The 19244-nt window shown below is 44.3% G+C and overlaps 1 protein-coding gene across 4 annotated transcripts in view; it reads right to left on the reverse strand.

Moving 5' to 3' along the window:
• Positions 1-486: 486 nt before the first annotated feature.
• The window catches only part of dennd5b (DENN/MADD domain containing 5B), a 91592-nt gene continuing 72834 nt past the window's right edge, over positions 487-19244 (reverse strand). For 2 of the 4 annotated variants that reach the window (XM_063216725.1, XM_063216723.1), the window contains 16 exons: positions 18153-18303; positions 17625-17715; positions 15603-15734; positions 14528-14680; positions 13665-13749; positions 13304-13385; positions 12500-12628; positions 11475-11596; positions 9591-9736; positions 8542-8583; positions 7823-7941; positions 6757-6944; positions 5847-5929; positions 5079-5205; positions 3091-3265; positions 487-974 (listed from right to left, as the gene is read on the reverse strand). In XM_063216725.1, coding sequence (XP_063072795.1) covers positions 791-974; positions 3091-3265; positions 5079-5205; positions 5847-5929; positions 6757-6944; positions 7823-7941; positions 8542-8583; positions 9591-9736; positions 11475-11596; positions 12500-12628; positions 13304-13385; positions 13665-13749; positions 14528-14680; positions 15603-15734; positions 17625-17715; positions 18153-18303 — 2009 coding nt within the window. In that variant the 3' untranslated portion in view covers positions 487-790. The remainder of the gene's footprint in view (positions 975-3090; positions 3266-5078; positions 5206-5846; positions 5930-6756; positions 6945-7822; positions 7942-8541; positions 8584-9590; positions 9737-11474; positions 11597-12499; positions 12629-13303; positions 13386-13664; positions 13750-14527; positions 14681-15602; positions 15735-17624; positions 17716-18152; positions 18304-19244) is intronic. The other 2 variants (XM_063216726.1, XM_063216724.1) reach the window with 1 other exon arrangement.

The following is a 19244-nucleotide window of genomic DNA, read 5'->3' on the forward strand; positions in this document are numbered from 1 at the left end:
GAATACGTGCTAGCCATACTCTACACACTGGAGGTGGAAACATACAATAAGCCAACATTCTTGTCACAGCTCTCACTATTACAGCAGAGCCCTGTTTGTTCGTTCGTTCATCCTTAGAAACTCCTTTTTTTACCGACAGCTTTTGCACATAGGAATCATACACGTTCACACAGGATCTTCACATAAATTGAAGAAAAGTTTTTTTTTTCCATCACAAGTCTGTTTTAAAGCACAAGGTTACGGGTAATACTGCACTCCATGTTGTTCCAAAAGGCCTATGCACTGCAACTTATCAACCGGTGTCAAAAAGGGAGGGAGGGAGGGAAGGTGGCGCGATTCATTAGTCCTTCAAACGTTCTCCCCCCGCCCTCCTCAATCTTCTTTAGTGGTCATTTCTATTCCCAGAGTGGGTTGTGCGGCTGCGAGCCCAGTGCCTTGATGTGGCATCAGTGCAGGCATCAGACAGCAGGGACAGGGGCGGGGGGGGGTGAGGGGGGTGGGGCAGGTTCCAATCCAGCCCAGAAAAAGTGCAGCTTTAAAACCGACTTTAAAAAAAAATTAGGCCAAGCAGCTGCAAGGATCTTTTTTTTTTTACACGTTGACTTAACTATGCCATGTAATAGAAATGTGGAAACTGACCAAGATCCATACAGCATGTTAACCATTTTTTTAATGGTTAGTTCTGTGGAACACTTTTTTTTCCAGGGGTTGTTGTGGTGGTGGGGGGCAGTCAGGAGTAAAGGAACTGGGTAAGAAGTTCACAGGTTGCGGTGCGGATGCCCGTTCTCTGCTACAACTCGACACCCTTGACCAGGGAGGTCTCCAGCGTGATGGCGAAGTCGTGGAGCGCCTGCAGTACGCTTATGAGCGAGTTGACGGTGGTGCGGTCGCGCAGCAGGGCCGCCTCCTCGTACATGCGCGTGATCACTGGGCACTCCACCAACAGGGGGAGCCACTCGGGCAGCAGTCGGTCCCTGAGCCAGACACACACACAAACACACACACACACAGACAGACACACAGCAGGGGGGGTAAATGGATTAATGTCTCGTCTCGTCTTGTCTGTATCCACAGTCAATGCATGAGCTTTATGACTTGCATGCACGTCAAGCTTATTATGGAATAGGTCAAAATACACTGAAGGGCAGGGGTGCTATGGCTATACTAAAAAAAAAGTTTTCTGAGGATTATTGTGACAGGGATCTACTACTGCATGATTTATTGTGTGATCTGCTGTTGCCTGATTTTGGTAATATTGTTGGCTAAATTAGTGTCCGTTTGTCTGGGCACAGCCACGCATGAGCTTGATGACTGCATGGATGTGTGAAATATTATATTATGCAATAGACAAAACATACACAAGGACAAACACATTATACACAGAAGAGAAAACTATCCAACTACTATTGCAATAGGCCTACTGAATATCATACTTTCGTGACATCTACTGTGCACTACATTTTGTAAACTGTGTTACTGGACATATTGCCTGAGTACATGGCTATAGTGCTGTGTGAACGGATTTGCCCCCTTACTGATTTTTAGAAAAACTTTTTTGCATGTTTGCCACACTTAACCTTTTCAGATCACCAAACAAATGTAAACATTAAACAAGGGCAGTTCATGTAAACATAAAATGCAGTTGTTCCGTCTATTTCATTTGTTAAGAGGAAAATGCCATCCAAACCTGCATGAGCTTGTGTGAAAGAGTAATTGCCCCCTTGTTAATTGAGGAGATATCTGTGATTAAGCTTAATCATATTATTTTGGGCAACTGAGTTATATTTCATAGCTGCCCAAGTCTGACTTCTACCTGACCTTTCAAATCGATAGATAATGTTAATACAGCCTGTCTAACAATGTGTAGGTGATAGCGACCATGACCTCACACTGCGATCCATCAACATTCAGGAACAGATTATAATCAAAATAATTGACATGTCTCAGTCTGTAAAAAGTTCCAAAGCCAATTCTAAATCATTGGGACATCTGCAAAGCGTGGTGAGAGCCATTATCCACAAAAAATGGAGAAAGCATGATGTAGTGGTGAGCATTTTTAAGAGTGGCTGTCACACTAAAATTACCCCAAGAAGACAGTGATGGTGGATCCAAGAGTTAAGAATGGAACACAAAACAACATCTTACCAACTGGAGGTGTTAAATATCTCAGAAAATGGAAGTGTTCATGACTCAACCATAAGAAAGAGACTAGGCAAACATTGTATGCATGTCAGAGTTCCAAGGCCCAAGTCACCTCTGACAACGAGAGCATCAAGGCTTGTCTCAAATTTGCTAAAATCATATTGTCAATGCAAAAAAAGCTTCTGAGAAAATATTCTGTGGACAAATGAAACAAAAGTAGAAGTTTTTGAAAGGAGAGCCTCCCGTAACGTCTAGTTTGAAGAGAACACTGCATTTGATGATTGAAGTCAACATGAATTCTGCTATCTACAAACAAATCCTGAAGGATAATGTACAGTCATCGATTTGCAACCATTAATTTTGGCTCATGCGTGGAAACCCTCCACTGTAGCTTATTTAAAAAAAAATTAAAAGAAGAGTTGTCAAAAATTCTTCCACAGTGAGACAGAGAGACCGTTTCTCAGTTCTTGTAAACACTTGACTAAAATTACTGCTGCTGAGAGTGGTACAACAAGTTATTAGGTTAAGGGGGCAATTACTTTTTCACATGGGGTAATGTAGATTCAGATAGTTTTCCCCCTTAATAAATTAAATTCAAAGTGACAAAGATGCAATAAAAGCGAAGTCATAAGTAAGGGGGGGGGGTACTTTTGCACAGAACTGTATCCACAATGTGTGTATATGTATATTAGTACAGCAGTACAGTATGTTACACAGTAAACAACAGTCAGATTACATTATATTGAGCAGACACAATAACGACTTAAAAAGTGGACACAGTCACCAGATTCCTTGAGAAAGTTAGGTACTTATTCCAATAAACAAAATCAATGAAAAACAAATTTAGATTGTTTAATGTAATATAATCAATCTCTAATCCTTTCCTCCTCTTGTCATGTAGTACATTAGCACAATAATAAAAATGTCACAAAAAGATTGGAGACTCACCGTGCCCCTAAGCACACAAGCAGCTGGAACTTGCCATCCTTGCCAATGTTGCGTGGCGAGTTATTGATGGCGTTGGCGTAGCGACAGAGGGTTTCACAGGTAAGGCCAAGGGGCTCTGCCGTCTCTTGCATGTCACCCATCTGATCTGCATTCTGCATGTACTCCACCGCTTTCTCTGCAACACACACATTCAACGCACACCATTAGGTAAACAGGCCGGATATCACCACAAGTTCATCAACTCAAAAAGAGTGAACTAGTGACCAGAGATTTTTTTCTGTGAAAGTGGAGAAACGTAGTTAATTTTGGACCCTTGAATCCTCATTATAAACAATCTGCCATTAACACACTACCAGCATTTTTCCATGAACAAATCTACAACACACAGAAAAGAGCATAGGCGTTACTCATTAAATCTCTTGGAGAATATACTGTATTGTCTGATAAATACAGTAGCAGATTTTGACGACATTGCAGAAACCCAAGCTTGTATTAGTCTTTTGCGCACATGTACAGTACTAATTCAATTGCATATTATTCATAGAATATCAGACAACCTCTCATCATATCACATTTTTTAGGCAAAATTGCAGAAACACAAGCTTATGCTTTGTCAACTGCTAATGTGATGATGTTATAGAACCACTTTCAGCTTTAAAAAATGACAAACACCCTGTTAATAAAATGGAAAGGGCCAATAAAGATAATGGGAATGGGAGGAGGGTTAAGATTATGATGGTTTTCATGTAAAAATGGGCTCCTGAACAGCCCCCCAGAGTGAAATGGTGGGAGACGAGGAGGTACGATGGTGCAGCCACCACATGTTTAATGCCCTTTCATCACGCGGGTAACAGCACAGCTCACATGATATGGCCCACTGAGACACCCACCCCCAACCCCCCTTTTATGCATGCAAATGACATGCAAAGGAGCTGCCGCAGACGACAACACAATGCCTCATCTGCTCTTTTCAACACACTTAACACCCACACAGCCACAAAAACCACAACTAAGCCCATCCCACTCGAATCAGACCATAATAAAAGACTAAAAATCAAATCTGCTATTGATATATTGAGGATACACCAACTGCAGGTGCGTATGAAGGAATCACATTGGGTGACCCATTGTTCATGTGACTGTGATCGAACTGGTGGTTATGTAAGGGATTTGCACATGGCTTGTAATTCCCACACTGTCCACTAGGAGTCAGAAGAGCAGCATAGTGGCCCGTCCGAGTCACCTGATCCAAAGGAGCACTTGTAGTGCCAATATTCATCAGCAGAGGGCACTTAAGCACAGTCTATTACTGAGCATAACACAAAGACGAGTCCACTCTATTACAGCCTGGCTATCACCATACAATTTCACAAGTGAGATATAGGTTTGGGGCCAGCTATTTACATTCTCATAGGTTTTAACTATTTAAAATACTAACTACAGCTTGATGGAAAGCTAGTTTTGCACCTGGTGTCGACATGCTGGATCTGTAAACAAACTGCAAGCTTCCTTTTGCCTAATAATGCCTTGCCCTCCCTCCCTGTTCTGTGATTGGAATCCCAAACAGAGGAAGATTTCAGCCAGGGTTTCCATGCGAACAGGGCAGCACGGGAATTCCCAGGCTACCTGACCACAGACCCCCAAAACAAAACAGACAATCCCTTTTGGATTAAAAAAGGAATAAATAAATAAATAAATATACAATAAATATATTCGTCATTGCATTTAGTGACATGTCTGCCATTGTCTCGTTATCTGACTCTCAGGTCCCAAGGTGAAGAGAGTAAAGTGATACGGCCTTTGTCAGCCATTCTGATCAGACCTGTGTGTAAGCAGGGCTTCTACCTCCATCTCCTCTTGGATTGTATACCCCCTTTTGTAAGCAGTCTCTGGGGCATGAATGAGATAGTAAAGACGTAACGATTCCCTCCCTGGGTGTTTTTATGGATCCGCTTCTTGGTTTTTACGGGCGACACATCTGCACTCACCGACAAAGTCCCAGACGAAGATACTCTTCTGGAACATGCCGGCCTTCTTGAAGCCGTGGTGGAAGAACTGCTCCAGGGCTCCCACCAGCCCGTACTCTCCACACAGCAGAAGAGTCAAACTACCCCTCTGGGGGGGGGGAGAGAGAGAGAGAGAGAGAGAGAGAGAGAGAGAGAGAGAGAGAGAGAGTGTCATAGAGAAGTGAACGCAATATATTTTAGTTACTATAAAGAAGAAGTGAACGCAAGACAGAACAGTTAGCCAGGCAGGAAGGGAGAGACAAACTGCACCCATCCCCGCTAAGGTATAGATCCCTCAGACCCTTAGTTACATTACACCAATTCCCCACATTGTCTTCAGAGCATGCAGGGCTAATCTTTCTTCCTTTAGCAGGAAAGCCCATAACATAGTGGTGTGGATATCTCTCAATGGTTCCTATGGGTTTAATATAACACCAGCACATGAGCAGTGAGGCTAGCCAGTTTCAGTAGCTGGTGAGCGGAGAGCAAAATGAAGGCACACTGCACATTTATCATACAAACTAGATAAGGAGGCTACGTGGAGGAATCCCTTACCTAAAAAAATCATGAAGGTTGAACTAAAGATAAAAATAGAACCCAGCGAGTACTAGGCTCCTTGGATGCGAGAACATGAGTGTATGGACATGTGTGCCTTTTATGTGAGTTTTAACTTTTCTCATTATCCTACTATTAAGGAAAATGGAAAAATATCACAGTAATCAGCGTATTCAAATCATGCAAAAAGCCTACCTCCTTCTCAGGCTTGTGAAAGTGTTTAATGATGTTGTTGACAGCCTCTCCAATGCCTTCTTGGATTTGTCCCGAAGTGGGTTCTGCACAAGAGAAATACCGAACACACTGATCAATCTCCATTACTATGGATAGGTGGGATGTACTCTGTGGCTGAAATGATGAATTCACTAATGGCAGTGTAAGATGTTGCAAAACAAATCTGCAACGAGGAGAAATAGGATATGATATTATTACATGAACTTTATAATACCTTTATGCACTTTATGATAAGAAAATTCACAAAATGCCACAATGAACATGAACAAGTTAAGTAATGAGACAGTCACTTTCAACATTATCAGCGCGTAATGAAACGCGTCATAACAAATGAGAGCTCTGAAGATTCACACTTATCCAGGTCATGTTGTCTGAAGAGTGTAGCTAGTTGTAATTATCACAGCTTGATTACAAAGCTGCTTACAACTCAACTCTTTGGTTCAATTTGAAATGAAATGCGTAGGTGCCATCGTAGGCACACTCAGGCTGACCGAGAACTGTGCCAGTGCCCGTTCCTGCACCTAAAGTTGAACCGACCGGCATGTTCACGCCGCAATTCTGAGCGCACGGGAACCGGAAAGTTGGTGCAGAATGCAAACCAAAAAGTACTTGGGTTTTTCCCTGCGAACCGCGACGACAACGTGGATGTCAGCAGGTTTATCCGGGCAATAAATGGCCAGATGCTGAAAAGTTCAGAGCCGGGTATGAAAACGGGAGGTGTGCAGTTAAGCACTTCAGTTCCAAATGTAACTGGTGCGGGGACAGGCACCGGCACCGTTCATGTCGGCCTGAAAACAGTATGTGTGTGTGTGTGTGTGTGTGTGTGTGTGTGTGTGTGTGTGTGTGTGTGTGTGTGTGTGTGCCCACTCACTGCTGTTGCGGCTGCTGAGGGAGGTGATGCTGATTCGCCGGGCCGTGGCGGGGGAGCGTTGCATTGGTGGAGTCCGGCTTCCCCGGCCCGCCTCCTCTTCACTGCTCGGAACCTGGAGCTCTCCAATCAGAACCCTCTCCAGGCTCCCGTCGTCCACGCCTTTACCCAGCCAGCGGCCACACGGGAACCTGCACAACAAGCCAAGACACGTTTATTTGTAGAGCGCAGTGATTCTCAAAACGGTGGGCCCGGGCTAAGTGATGGGCCTTTTAAGTGTCATAAGTGGGCCTTGAAATCGTTTTCGAAAATTCAAAATTGTGTGTGTGTGTGTGTGTGTGTGTGTGTGTGTGTGTGTGTGTGTGTGTGTGTGTGTGTGTGTGTGTGTGTGTGTGTGTGTGTGTACTAGTGTTAACTATTTATTTGAGTTGTATTGTTGATTGAATCAGAGGTGGGCCACGAACAGTTGTAAAAATATCAAGTAGACCCCAAACTGGAATAGGTTGGGAACCCCTGGTATAACAGATCTCATACACCAATGCAAGTTAAGGAATAAAGAAAACAAGAAATACATTACAAACAAAAGTTACTTGTATAAAATGGAAGAAACTATCAGTAATGTACTATAATTCATTTTTTAATATTTAATATTTTTTATAAAAATACTTTACTATAACAATATTTTCCCAACATTATTTATGCTTCTAGTTATAGTATAAATTATAATTTCAGCTTTATGGTACATATTGAGAGTACTGTATTATACTGTATGTTTGAGTCATACTGATTCACTGCAGTGTACAGAGTTCACTTTGCAATACATTATGTAAATAACCCCGGACAGATTATGTAATAATGTCAGAACTATTGTGTAATGCCACCGTTTTCCGTTATGGCTCCAGACAACAACAACAACAAAAAGGAAAATGCACCTGGAAAGAATGTACCTTGTCTGAAGTGGTAAACATTAAGAACATGTAACATGTCAGCCATTGTGACAAAACTCGAAAGTAGATAAAAGTAAGGGTTTGGTATTATCAAAGTAAGTATTGGGAGTAGAATTTCATACTTGTATGTGTGTCCACTGATCTCATTTCTGACCATCACGCAGTCGACCAGCCACTTGGCCAGGAGCCCCGAGTTGTCATGACCCAACTGAACGGTGGTGAGCTTGCCAAGGTTCTGACACTGAAAACACACACAGACACACACACAAATAATAGTGAGACACTAGTAGTGAGGGGTGATGATATGTGGGAGAGAGAGAGAAAGCTAGAGAGGGAGAAAGAGAGAAGAAATATGTAACCTACAACCAAAGAGAAAAGAAAGAACTACTTGAAGAAATATTCACTAGTTTTTGCTACTATGCTAATGATTGGATGAAAGAAAATCACAAGAGCTATTTTCTTAAAAAAACACAAAAAAAACAATACCGGCTGCCAATCAGTGTGCTGACAGTCTCTTAATTTGATGTGATTAGAAAGACCCACTAGACACCGATTGACAAGATGGACATACAGTATGCAATCAAGGAAGACACACCCATGTTAGGAGAGCTACAATAACAGACTAATAGCCAAAGGTTAATACAGATTTCTACAGTGAGGGAAATCCAAGCCAAACCAGAGGAGTTAAGAGGACTCTCCGAGAGGGAGGGGAAGGCAGTGAGAGGAGGTGAAGGTGGGCCGGGGGGGAGTGAGGGGATATAAGGGTGGGTGAGTGAGTGTGGGGGAGAGGGGAGGGGAGGGGAGGGGAGGGGAGGGCCGCAGTGATGCAGCGATGTCTAACCTTGAACAGAACGGTGATGTGAGTGTGGGGCCTGAAGGCAGACTGGGGAGGAGGGAACACATGAGTGAGTTAGGACATGATGAATGACAGGCAGTGCAGTGCAGTGCAGGGCAGAGCAGGGGCAGTGCAGGCACAGCACAAGTGGCTGCTGCATGGACAGCCAGTGGACCGACCTGCCCCATGCATCGAGCCTCAGAGAGGCTGGGTTAGACGCATTACAACATGCCGGGGACACTTCCAGCACTAACTTGGTGGCGTTAAGGTCAATTACAGCTCTGGCACTGAGAATTGCTGATGAAAGTCAACGGTAAATTACCTAATGCAATGCTATGGAACATTTAAGTGAATGAGCAAACTTTTAACTATGTTTTAACACAAAGAAGTAAAGAAATTTGCAAATACCACGCAAAGCAAACATTTAACAAATGTTAATACTTAACACTAACACATTTAACATTTCAAATGAGATGCATCTTTTGGGCCAGCACAACCCCAACAGATGTCAAAAAGTAGTGAATGGTTATGTGCCTGTGGTACATGATTGCCCACAGCACCACATGTGCGGGTTGCGATCACTGAGGAAGGTCGCAAAAGATTGCAAAAAAGTTAAGAAATTAATGTCTAACAACTAAATGTGGATGGCTGCCAAGAGCTCTTGTATCATTCAGAGAGGGTTTACTACGCATTGCTAGCTGCAGCCCTAAAAAATAAATTCTATCTTCATGCTCTTTCCAAAGTGCACAGACGTTAAAAATCCATTAACTTGCCAATTCCTCCAAATAGCATTATGTAGCAAATGTAGAATGAATAATTCGAAAGCTATTTTCAAGCCCGCTACAATTGTGGTGTGAACGTGGAAAGTGGAACGTGTGGAAAGTACAACTCCAAGGTTGTTCTTTGTCTAAGCTACGCTTGTTAATGTATCTTCCAAAGAATAGTAGTAAGACTATAAGAGTTAAATGTGACATGATGAAGAGGAGGATGATGATGATGGAGGCACAAAAAAACACAAATGCATGGCATCAGTCGAGCGTTAATACTGAACTCACATCGAAGGTCATTTCCAGAACGTTCTTGGGGATCTGCATGACACCAGAGTCGCCAAGCTCGCCCGCCACGCAGACCCAAGGGTTGGACGTCGTCATGGCATTACTTAGCTTCTTAATGGGAATGATGACCGCACGGTACGGGATCACTGAAAGGACAATCAGAACCAAAACAACAGGTCATTTTCAAATGTTACAGTTTATTTAAAGGTGCCTGTTACAAAAATTAGGTACATCTTAACAAAGCACATAGCATTATGTTCTTGCACTGTACCCTCTGGTTAGGGTTAGGTATGGACAGTGTAAGAACATAATATCACATGTTGATACATTAAAAAAGAAACAGTTAACAGTTAAGTGCTACCTTTTAAAAAATGTACCTCAAGCATCCAGCTGATTACATCAAAGTCAGCTTTAGTCACAGTTTAATAAGCTCAATCTGATAAAGGATGTTTTGTTTTGTGCCTGTTGTTCTCCTTTGTAAGAACTGATTCCTGATAGCATCTTGGACCTGTGCTCTCATCTATGGTGAGAAATTGTAAATGCAATGTATTGTGCCGCCAGGGGACAACGGCAGGTAGAGAAGCAGAGATAAGCTTATCAGTTCTTCCCCCGTGGAGGACCTAGCCCACCTCCCATCCTGCCCGCTTTGTAGAGCCTTCACCCGGCACCCACACACGTGTGTACTTGCCACCACCTCGCTTGGGAGCGTGGCAGCCAGCCCGTCCGTCCGTCCGTCCGCCCCAGAGCATGCACGCCGCAGCAAGATCCGATGGGAGCCCAAAATAACACAACAGTGCTGAGACGTGAGCGGCGTGAGAATACAAACGTGTTTCTCCTGCCCGGTGCAGAAAATAGAACATTGTTTATGGCCAGGTGAGCTGTCTGGAACAGTCTGAAGATGTATTGCTGCTTATGAGCTTGTGCTGCATGGAGCGGCGGTAGATCAGACAGTCTGGAGACGATGTAGGCAGCTGGCCGGCGTCCACACACACTAAAGGGCATATAAACATAAGACGACTACACTCACCGGCCCCTTTATTAGGTACATCTAGTGCTGGGTTCGACCCCCTTTTGCCTTCAGAACTGCCTTAACTGCCTGCAACAATGCTCGGGTAGGTTGTGGCGGTTTGAACTGTATCAGATCGTCTTGACCATGTTTACATGCCTAAATGCATTGAGTTGGCACCGTGTGGTTGACAGATTAGAAATTTGTGTCAATGAGCAGGTGGAATTGGAAAAGTGTGCCTACTGAAGTGTGGACATTATATAGTGGACATTCTATGCATGCTGACAAACTGTTACGTGGAGTATGACATGATTAGGATTAGAGACTTGGAGATTCAAGTTCTCAAGTCATACCAAAGCAAATTCTTGGCAAGACTTACAACGCAGTGACCACTGAAGTTAAGTGTAACCACATCTCTAAGACACAAAAGCAAAATATTTGTTATAGTTTGAACCGTTTTTCCTCAAAATGTACTTATAACCACTTCAGACAGAGTGCAAATAACGGTCGGCTACACTACATTTCTGCAGGTGCCTAACGAGTGCCCAACAATGTACCAATGTAAAACACCCCAAAAATATTTTGTCTTTCCTGCTCTAGATCTAGTTTGCCGGTGGCATAGAGGAGAGCTGTCAAAAACATTTGGGTCATGCTGACTCTGAAGTTCAGCCTTGCTTTAGGCAACGTCAAACTGTGAGGTTTGTGGTCACGTTTTTGCATAGTAGCGTTTGTGCAACGCATGTGCTTCTGCTATGCACAGCAGTGATTGTAGTGGTCTGCGGGGTCGACACATGCTGTTGCTGTCGTGTTTGTTTGTGTTCGTATTGCTGAGGTTGTGTGACTGACGGAGCTGTGTTTGTCCCCGTGTCTGTACTCACTGATGGTGGTGAAAACGTTGGTGAAGCAAAAATAGTCGACAGCGTTGAGACTCAGCAAGTGAAAGAGGAACTGTTCTTTCTCCTCCTCACAGCGAAGGAATGCATAGCGCTTATACAGCTTCCTGTGGGAGTGGGGGAGAGAGAGAGAGAGAGAGAGAGAGAGAGAGAGAGAGAGAGAGAGAGAGAGAGAGAAAGAAAGAAAGAGATTGCATAATCAGACAAGGCACATAACAACACACGCAGACGCGCATGCATCCACGATCTTGCATTTCCCGTTACATAAACCGGATGAAATGCAGTACATACATCCCATACATCCACAAGCACCTACATATCCATATGTACGCACATACTGTACTGTATGCACACACGCACACATAAAAACTACAGAAAAATAAAAAGGCCATTGTGTGAAAACATATTCTTTGAGTTGAGGTAGACAACAGCTTAACATGACCAAGAATGAGTGTTGACAGATAAGACTATGATATAGTACTGTGACATAGAAGTTAGAGAACTAAAACATAAATAGTATTCAACAAAGAACAGAAATCCTGATGAGGTGCATGAAGACACTCTGCAAATAGAGTGATTTGTGGACCGTGAGTAGTGGTGTAAATAATAATTGATATGTATCGATGCATCGATCCAACGGCCGACGATCGAATGTAATCGTATCGTGGGGCAAATCTCTCCTTTTGTAAAGCGACCTTGGGTTACTTGAAAGGCGCTATATAAAACCAAGTTATTATTGTTATTAAATATCGAAAATAATCGAATCGCTGGCCCCTGCCCTATGCTCTAGCCCCATAACATAATAGAAGTGGAAAAGTAATTGGAAAAAATCGAATCGAATCATATCGTGGGGCATTCTTGGGTATCAAAAATAATCAAATCTTACGAAATCTTAAGAATCTCAAGAAATCGACATTGAATCGTATTGTCTTGGAGGCTGTGATTTACACCCCTGACTGTGAGCAACTTGAAGTGAGCATTGGTGGCATGTGAGGAGTGAGGCCTCGTACTTGGTTAAGGCGTGGTTGCAGAGCAGCTGCTTGAGGTGCTGGGAGAGGAGTTTCTTCTCCAGGGAGAGCCGGATCCAGGCCCGCGCCCGGCCCACATCCGTCTTGATCTCGCTCATACTCTGGATGTGCCTGGGACAGAAAGAAAGACAGAGAAACAAATTAATTAAGTGGAGGAAGATGAATCAGTGAAGGAAGGTGAGAGAGAAGGGGAGAGGGGGAGCCGCACAATACAAGGCAAGTGTTTTAAAGTTAAATTCTGTCATAAAAATACAGGATACATCAGAGAAAGAGGTAGCAAAACTGAGAGTGAGAGAGACAGCTATGGAGGGAGAGAGAGAGAGAGAGAGAGAGAGAGAGAGAGAGAGAGAGAGAGAGAGAGAGAGAGAGAGAGAGAGAGGAACCTTTGAAAAGATGAAAAAAGTACAGACAACCAGAAAAGGTGCACATCCATCATATGGTTCAGCATTCAAGCTACCCAGCCATCACAAACTCACAGGAAGACGTCTGCGGATGCTGTTGAGAACTGGTTTCGTCGCTGGGTAATGTACCAGAATATTAATTAACATGGGGCAAGAGACGATATCTTATTGAAGAGTGATTTTGGTGTCTTACACAGAGTTAACAAAGTAGGCCCCTACAGTTACTTTCAATTAACTTATCCGGGTGTTTTATGAAACTCATAATTAAAACATTCTAAGCTCATCGGGAAAACCCTGAGATGCTAAATCCCAATATGGCCTTTTCTCCTAAACACACAGACTTTCCACAGGACACAGAGTCTAAACAAACAGGCAGCATTCATACCTCATATCCTGTATAACGGACATGCGCAGCATTGGTAGTCCGAGACCTGCATCAGATTTTCGTCTTTCTGGACTGTTTGTTCCTGCAGACAGAGAGAGGGAGGAAGCAAGAGAGGTGGCCTTCAACAAAAGGATTATACAAACGAGTGTGCACATGTCTGGGGCTGCACCGATGCATACTACTATTGAGTCATACGTTCCAACTTCTGTGTGTTGCAACAGAATATCTTACAATGAAAGAAAGTGAATTCTGTTGGATGTATTGGGAATGTAATACAACATTCCTGAGTGTGTGTGTGTGTGTGTGTGTGTGTGTGTGTGTGTGTGTATGTGTGTGTGTGTGTGTGTGTGTGTGTCCTTGCCTGGTGAGAGCTGCTCTGCTTGTAGGCTCTGCTTCTCCTCTCGGGCCTGGTAGTGCAGGAGATGAGACCACAGCGCGGACTTCCCCTAGAGCCAGCCAAGAGAGAAAACAGCTCATGCGTCTTTGTCACAGGCAGCACGCTCACACAGAAATGACTAAACTGTATCTATAAATCTTCATCTTTCTGCTTGTGTGTCTGAATAAGAAGTCTGTAAGTGAAGAGACGAAACATCCTCCAAGTTTCAAAAACAAGTTCTGTTGCCTACCAATAAACTCTGTGTGTCTGTGTGTCTGTGTGTCTGTGTGTCTGTGTGTCTGTGTGTCTGTCTGTCTGTCTGTCTGTGTGTCTGTGTGTCTGTGTGTCTGTGTGTCTGTGTGTCTGTCTGTCTGTCTGTCTGTGTGTCTGTCTGTCTGTCTGTGTGTCTGTCTGTCTGTCTGTGTGTCTGTCTGTCTGTCTGTCTGTCTGTCTGTCTGTCTGTCTGTCTGTCTGTCTGTCTGTCTGTCTGTCTGTGTGTCTGTCTGTGTGTCTGTCTGTGTGTCTGTCTGTGTGTCTGTCTGTGTGTCTGTCTGTGTGTCTGTCTGTGTGTGTGTGCCGTTATGTCTTATGTGTAAGGCAGAGAGAAAACCGTTCATGCATCAAAATCAGAATCTCATATCTTCATCCTTTACATCACCAGTTAAAAAAACACTCCTGTGATGCTGTGTATGTATGTATGTATGGGGCCGCAAGAGACAAATTTCCCTCGAATGAATACAATACAATACAATACGAAAACAAAGAATCTCTATCTTGAATTTTGATCTTTACCATATTGGTGTTTGTGAGTGTGTGTGTGTGCATGTGTGCGCGTGTGCCTGACTGACCTGTTTGACCTGCAGGCCGTGGCTCCATATCCTCTCCAGCAGGTCGCAGAGGGAGGCGATGAGCGTGTTCTCCTCCAGGCCCGTGATGTTGGCCTCCCCGTGGCCCAGCTCCACCGCCTCCCGCCCCATCTTCTCCACCAGCATACGCTTGGTCTGCACCACAGCACACACAACACACACACACACACACTCACACCGTTAAGAGTCTCCTACATTAGAAGAAAAATAGCAATAACCCTCTACACCAGGGTACGCTTGGCCTGCGCGCCACAGCACATACAACCAGAGTTGTAAAAAGTAGAAGTTCTCTTACACATGTTATTATAACACTAGTAGTATGAATGATATTACGGAGTTGAAACCATGTAATATCACACCACTAGTGTAATTACATATGTAAGAGTACGAGAGAGATGTACCTAATAAAGTGGCCAGTGGGTGTATTTCTGCAGTGTTAACTGAACACCTAGAGAGTAGGACCAACACTCTTGAGGGTTAAATTCAAATGTCTAAGTGTTGAACACTGGAACATTTACTGTGCACATTTCAGCCAGGTTGTTGTGTAGTACCAATTTGAAAAATGTGAGATGGAGAAAGGTGGGATGCTTGATGCTACATCACACTTCCCTGGACTAAGTTGGCCTATGGGCGTGGTGGATCTTTACTCATGGCAGTAGGGTGGCCTCCATGAGCTCATTAATGCAGAATCTTAGGACAGTTTGGAGTTTCCAAAATGACAGCAGCAAGAAAAAGTATTGGTGAATGTCATCACCAATTGCATGCTGCCACATTGGAGGAAATGCTATGATTGCATTTGCTGCTTTTAAACAGACTGACTCAGTCATCATACCAAACTCAGTTGATGTCTGTGTAGATAAATGGTGTGTGTGTGTGTGTGTGTGTGTGTGTGTGTGTGTGTGTGTGTGTGTGTGTGTGTGTGTGTGTGTGTGTGTGTGTGTGTGTGTGTGTGTGTGTGTGTGTGTGTGTGTGTGTGTGTGTGTGTGTGTGTGTGTGTGTGTGTGTGTGTGTGTGTGTGTGTGTGTGTGTTGCAACGACCGCTATATTGCAGCCTCACCTTCAAGCGACACTCTTTTAACAGGCCTTCCACAAATTTCCAATTTGTCTGAGCGATGACGGCTGGGGAGAGGTCAGACAGCTTGGGCTGCCTCAGATTCTTGCCCAAAACGCGAGCCTCCTGCATGTATTTCTAGAGAGAGAGAGAGAGAGAGAGAGAGAGAGAGAGAGAGAGAGAGAGAGACAGACAGAGAGACAGACAGAGAGACAGACAGACAGACAGACAGACAGACAGACAGAGAGAGAGAGAGAGAGAGAGAGAGAGAGAGAGAGAGAGAGAGAGAGAGACAGAGAGACAGAGAGACAGAGAGAGAGAGAGAGAGAGAGAGACAGAGAGACAGACAGAGAGAGAGAGAGAGAGAGAGAGAGAGAGAGAGAGAGAGAGAGAGAGAGAGAGGAGTGGAGAAAGTGATAATGGAAGGGAGAAAGATGTATTAATAAATAGCACAGGGGTTTCTGGAAATTTCCACCGAATGGTAAGTAAGTTGAGTGCACTGAACTGAAGTTGTTGCTCACTGAAATGGCCAAGGAAATGAGATTTGGAAGGTAGGAGGAAAAACTAGCGATGAGTGAGGATAGCGGGATTGTGTGGTGAAATTTTCTTTTTAAATATGCATACGTTTTTATGCATTTTGTAAGACTGGGGATATTTCATGGCTCTCTCCTTCACAGAGATATCTCTGCAGGAAAATAAACTAACAAATGTGAACCAAAATGAGCCTCCCTGTTTCTGTCTCTGCTCCCATCTTCTTCCAATTCAAAACAGCTTTGTTGGAATGATAAATGATGTATTTGTTTTAATAAAACAAATGCTACATCAATGGCAGGACGTATATGGATATAGGACAGAAACAGGTAATATATACTGGTACAAGCAGACAGAAGATCTCATCTTTCGCTTTCACCTCTGTCTTTCTCTTTGACACATCCCCTCCTTTCTTCTCTCCTGCCTGCCCACAGACGATAATCTATCTGGGTGTTCCTCTGCACTCCGTCTCTTTCAAGATTCCATCTTTGGCTCACTGTGTCATCCAATCACAGTGTCCCTTGCCATCACAATTCCTTTAACCCTCACACAGCGCCCACCACAGCTGCCAATGGCAGGCGACAGGGGATCCTGATTGCCTTTGATGGTGGCGAGACTGAAATGTGGGACCTCACCTCACCTCAACTCGAAGACTTTTTTTTCTCTGAAAGATTTTTTTTCTTTGCAAGTGCATTGTGTGATTACAGGTGTGCCTTGCTCCCTGACAACCATTATGTGAGCAGGGAGGGGGGTGGGGGGGATGGGTCAGATTGGCATGTTGGGGGGGGGGGGGGGGGGGGGGGGGAGGGTTATAAAAGGAGGGAAAGCTAGTAGGAGGGGGTGGGGTGGAGTGAGATTGGTGAATCGGGGTGCACACTGCACACACTGACACTGACATACCAGGCAGCAGGCCGAGAAGGACTTTTTGGGCGGTTTAAGAGGTGGGGGTGGTGCTTTGTCCCACTCCCAGAAAGCCATAGAGTTCTGCAGCACCAGACACCCCTCTGCCTGCTGTTGCAGTGGGTGCAGGCCAAGCCAGCCACAGCCACAGCAGCGCCAAACGCCACACAGCGTGCGATGGTGAAGAAAGAGAGGACAGGACAGAAAAATAACAAACGGAAAGACAGGACAAGACAGAAAGAAAAAAAAAAAACAAAGACAGGCAGCATGCAACGTGAAAAAAACAGACAAAACATTCAGACCAGAGAAATTTCTAAAAACAGAAGGAAGGGTCAGAGAAAGTTGCAACCTCAACGCAACATGTAAAAAGGGAACTTGACAAAAAGGGAAATAGAACGGACAAGACAGAAGACAGCGAGACCAAAAAAAGGAAAAGAAAAACAACAAACCAAAACCCAAAACAACAACTACAAACAAATGTCAAAATAACAGGGGAAAATAATCAGAATCTACCAATCAGATGACAAAAGGATGGAAATAGCGCAGCAGACAAGATAGGATGGACGGATGCATGCGTGTTTGGTAATGGCGGAATACCTCTTTGAGGTCGTTGTCCAGCCCCAGGTGTTCGCTATGCTGTCTGTGCCGGTCGTGACGACGCTGCGTCGTGGCTGTGCGATTCGACCATCTGATGACACAGACATAATTATTACCACAATGACTAATAAAACTTTTACACCTATTACTGTACCACTTCCTTCCGATATAAATCCCTTTGTATACCTAAATGTACTGGAACAGGTTTTTTAAATGTAATAACTGTGTTTGTGTCTTTGCCTTACTGAGTATGCCTTACTTTGCATACTGATACAGTAAACCCAGTTAAACCAAGGAAATGCATGATAATGCAGATATTTATTTACAAAATCCAGTTGGCAAGCTGGCTTCAGAAGCAACAGCTCGTTATGAAATATATCCATAACAATCCATACCATATAATACACTGTATATTATATACGTCATCTGGATCTGCCTATGCAGTCGGCAAGTAGAGACACAGTTGAGCTTGATGAAACGGATGAAGTGTAAAGTGTAAATGGCTGTGATGTTGTGGAGCTAGCTCACTTGTTGTTGGTGGGTCCGGAAGCCAGCACGTCGGACTGCAGCTTGGGGAAGAAGCCCTGCTGGTACTTGCCCTGGCCGATCTTCATGTCTAGCAGGTGCGGGTGGATGGCCGTGTGGTCAATCTTCACCAGGCGCTGCTCAATGGAATGGGCTGGAGGGCATAAGAGAAACAGTAACAATGCGTTTTATTTTTGTATTATTATTTGCATTTTATGTATGCGCTTTACATCCACTGAATGACCTTAAAGTGCTAAGCTACAATGCACAAAAAGAAAATGCATCATGATTTCAAAACCAGACTGTTAATGGAGCCCTATCAGTGACCCTAGCATATTAAAAATAAAAAGCCAGCATCTGGGTCTTCTGGGCCAGCATATTAAAACGGAAAAAATTGTCAAGTTAAGGTGTGAAGGCGTTTTGGAGAGGGTGGGTGGAGAGGTCAAGGTAGGATTCAGCTAACGGAGAGAGAAGGATGGACAGGGGAGGAGAAGCAATGACGGAGGTTTAGCATCACACCGCAATCAATCTGTCAATGCCAAGCGTGACATGGCCAGTGGAGAGCAAATATCCTCCTCTGAGCTGCTCACATGGCACAGAGTCACAGACGGCAGCAGCAGTGTCCCAATGGCAGCAGCGGGGCGTGGAGAGAGTGACCCCCTCGTGTTTGGTTTGGTTTGTTGTCCTCGATTAAAAGCTTTAATCTGTGCATGCAGAGTGCTGTGCGAGATCAATAGTGCGCTTTAGAAGGACATCACATGGCCGCATGGCAGCATGGGTAGTGTCCCTCCCTGCAGCAGTCTGTGTCCTCGCCCCGCTGATGGAGGATTAGCTCCAACCTTTATTATTGGAGTGCAGAGCTAATGAGGCCACCGAAGGCACCGAGTCAATGGATCGGACCAAGTCCTCTCACACAGTCTTTATTCGCTCTCTGTCGCATTCTCACTCTGTCTCTCTCCATTTCTGTACGTCTCTCTCTTTCTTTCTCTCGCGCACGCACGCACGCACGCACGCACGCACGCACGCACGCACGCACGCACGCACGCACGCACGCACGCACGCACGCGCACACGCACACGCACACGCACACACACA

Source organism: Engraulis encrasicolus, chromosome 15 (genome assembly GCF_034702125.1).
Source record: "Engraulis encrasicolus isolate BLACKSEA-1 chromosome 15, IST_EnEncr_1.0, whole genome shotgun sequence".
NCBI lineage: Eukaryota > Metazoa > Chordata > Actinopteri > Clupeiformes > Engraulidae > Engraulis > Engraulis encrasicolus.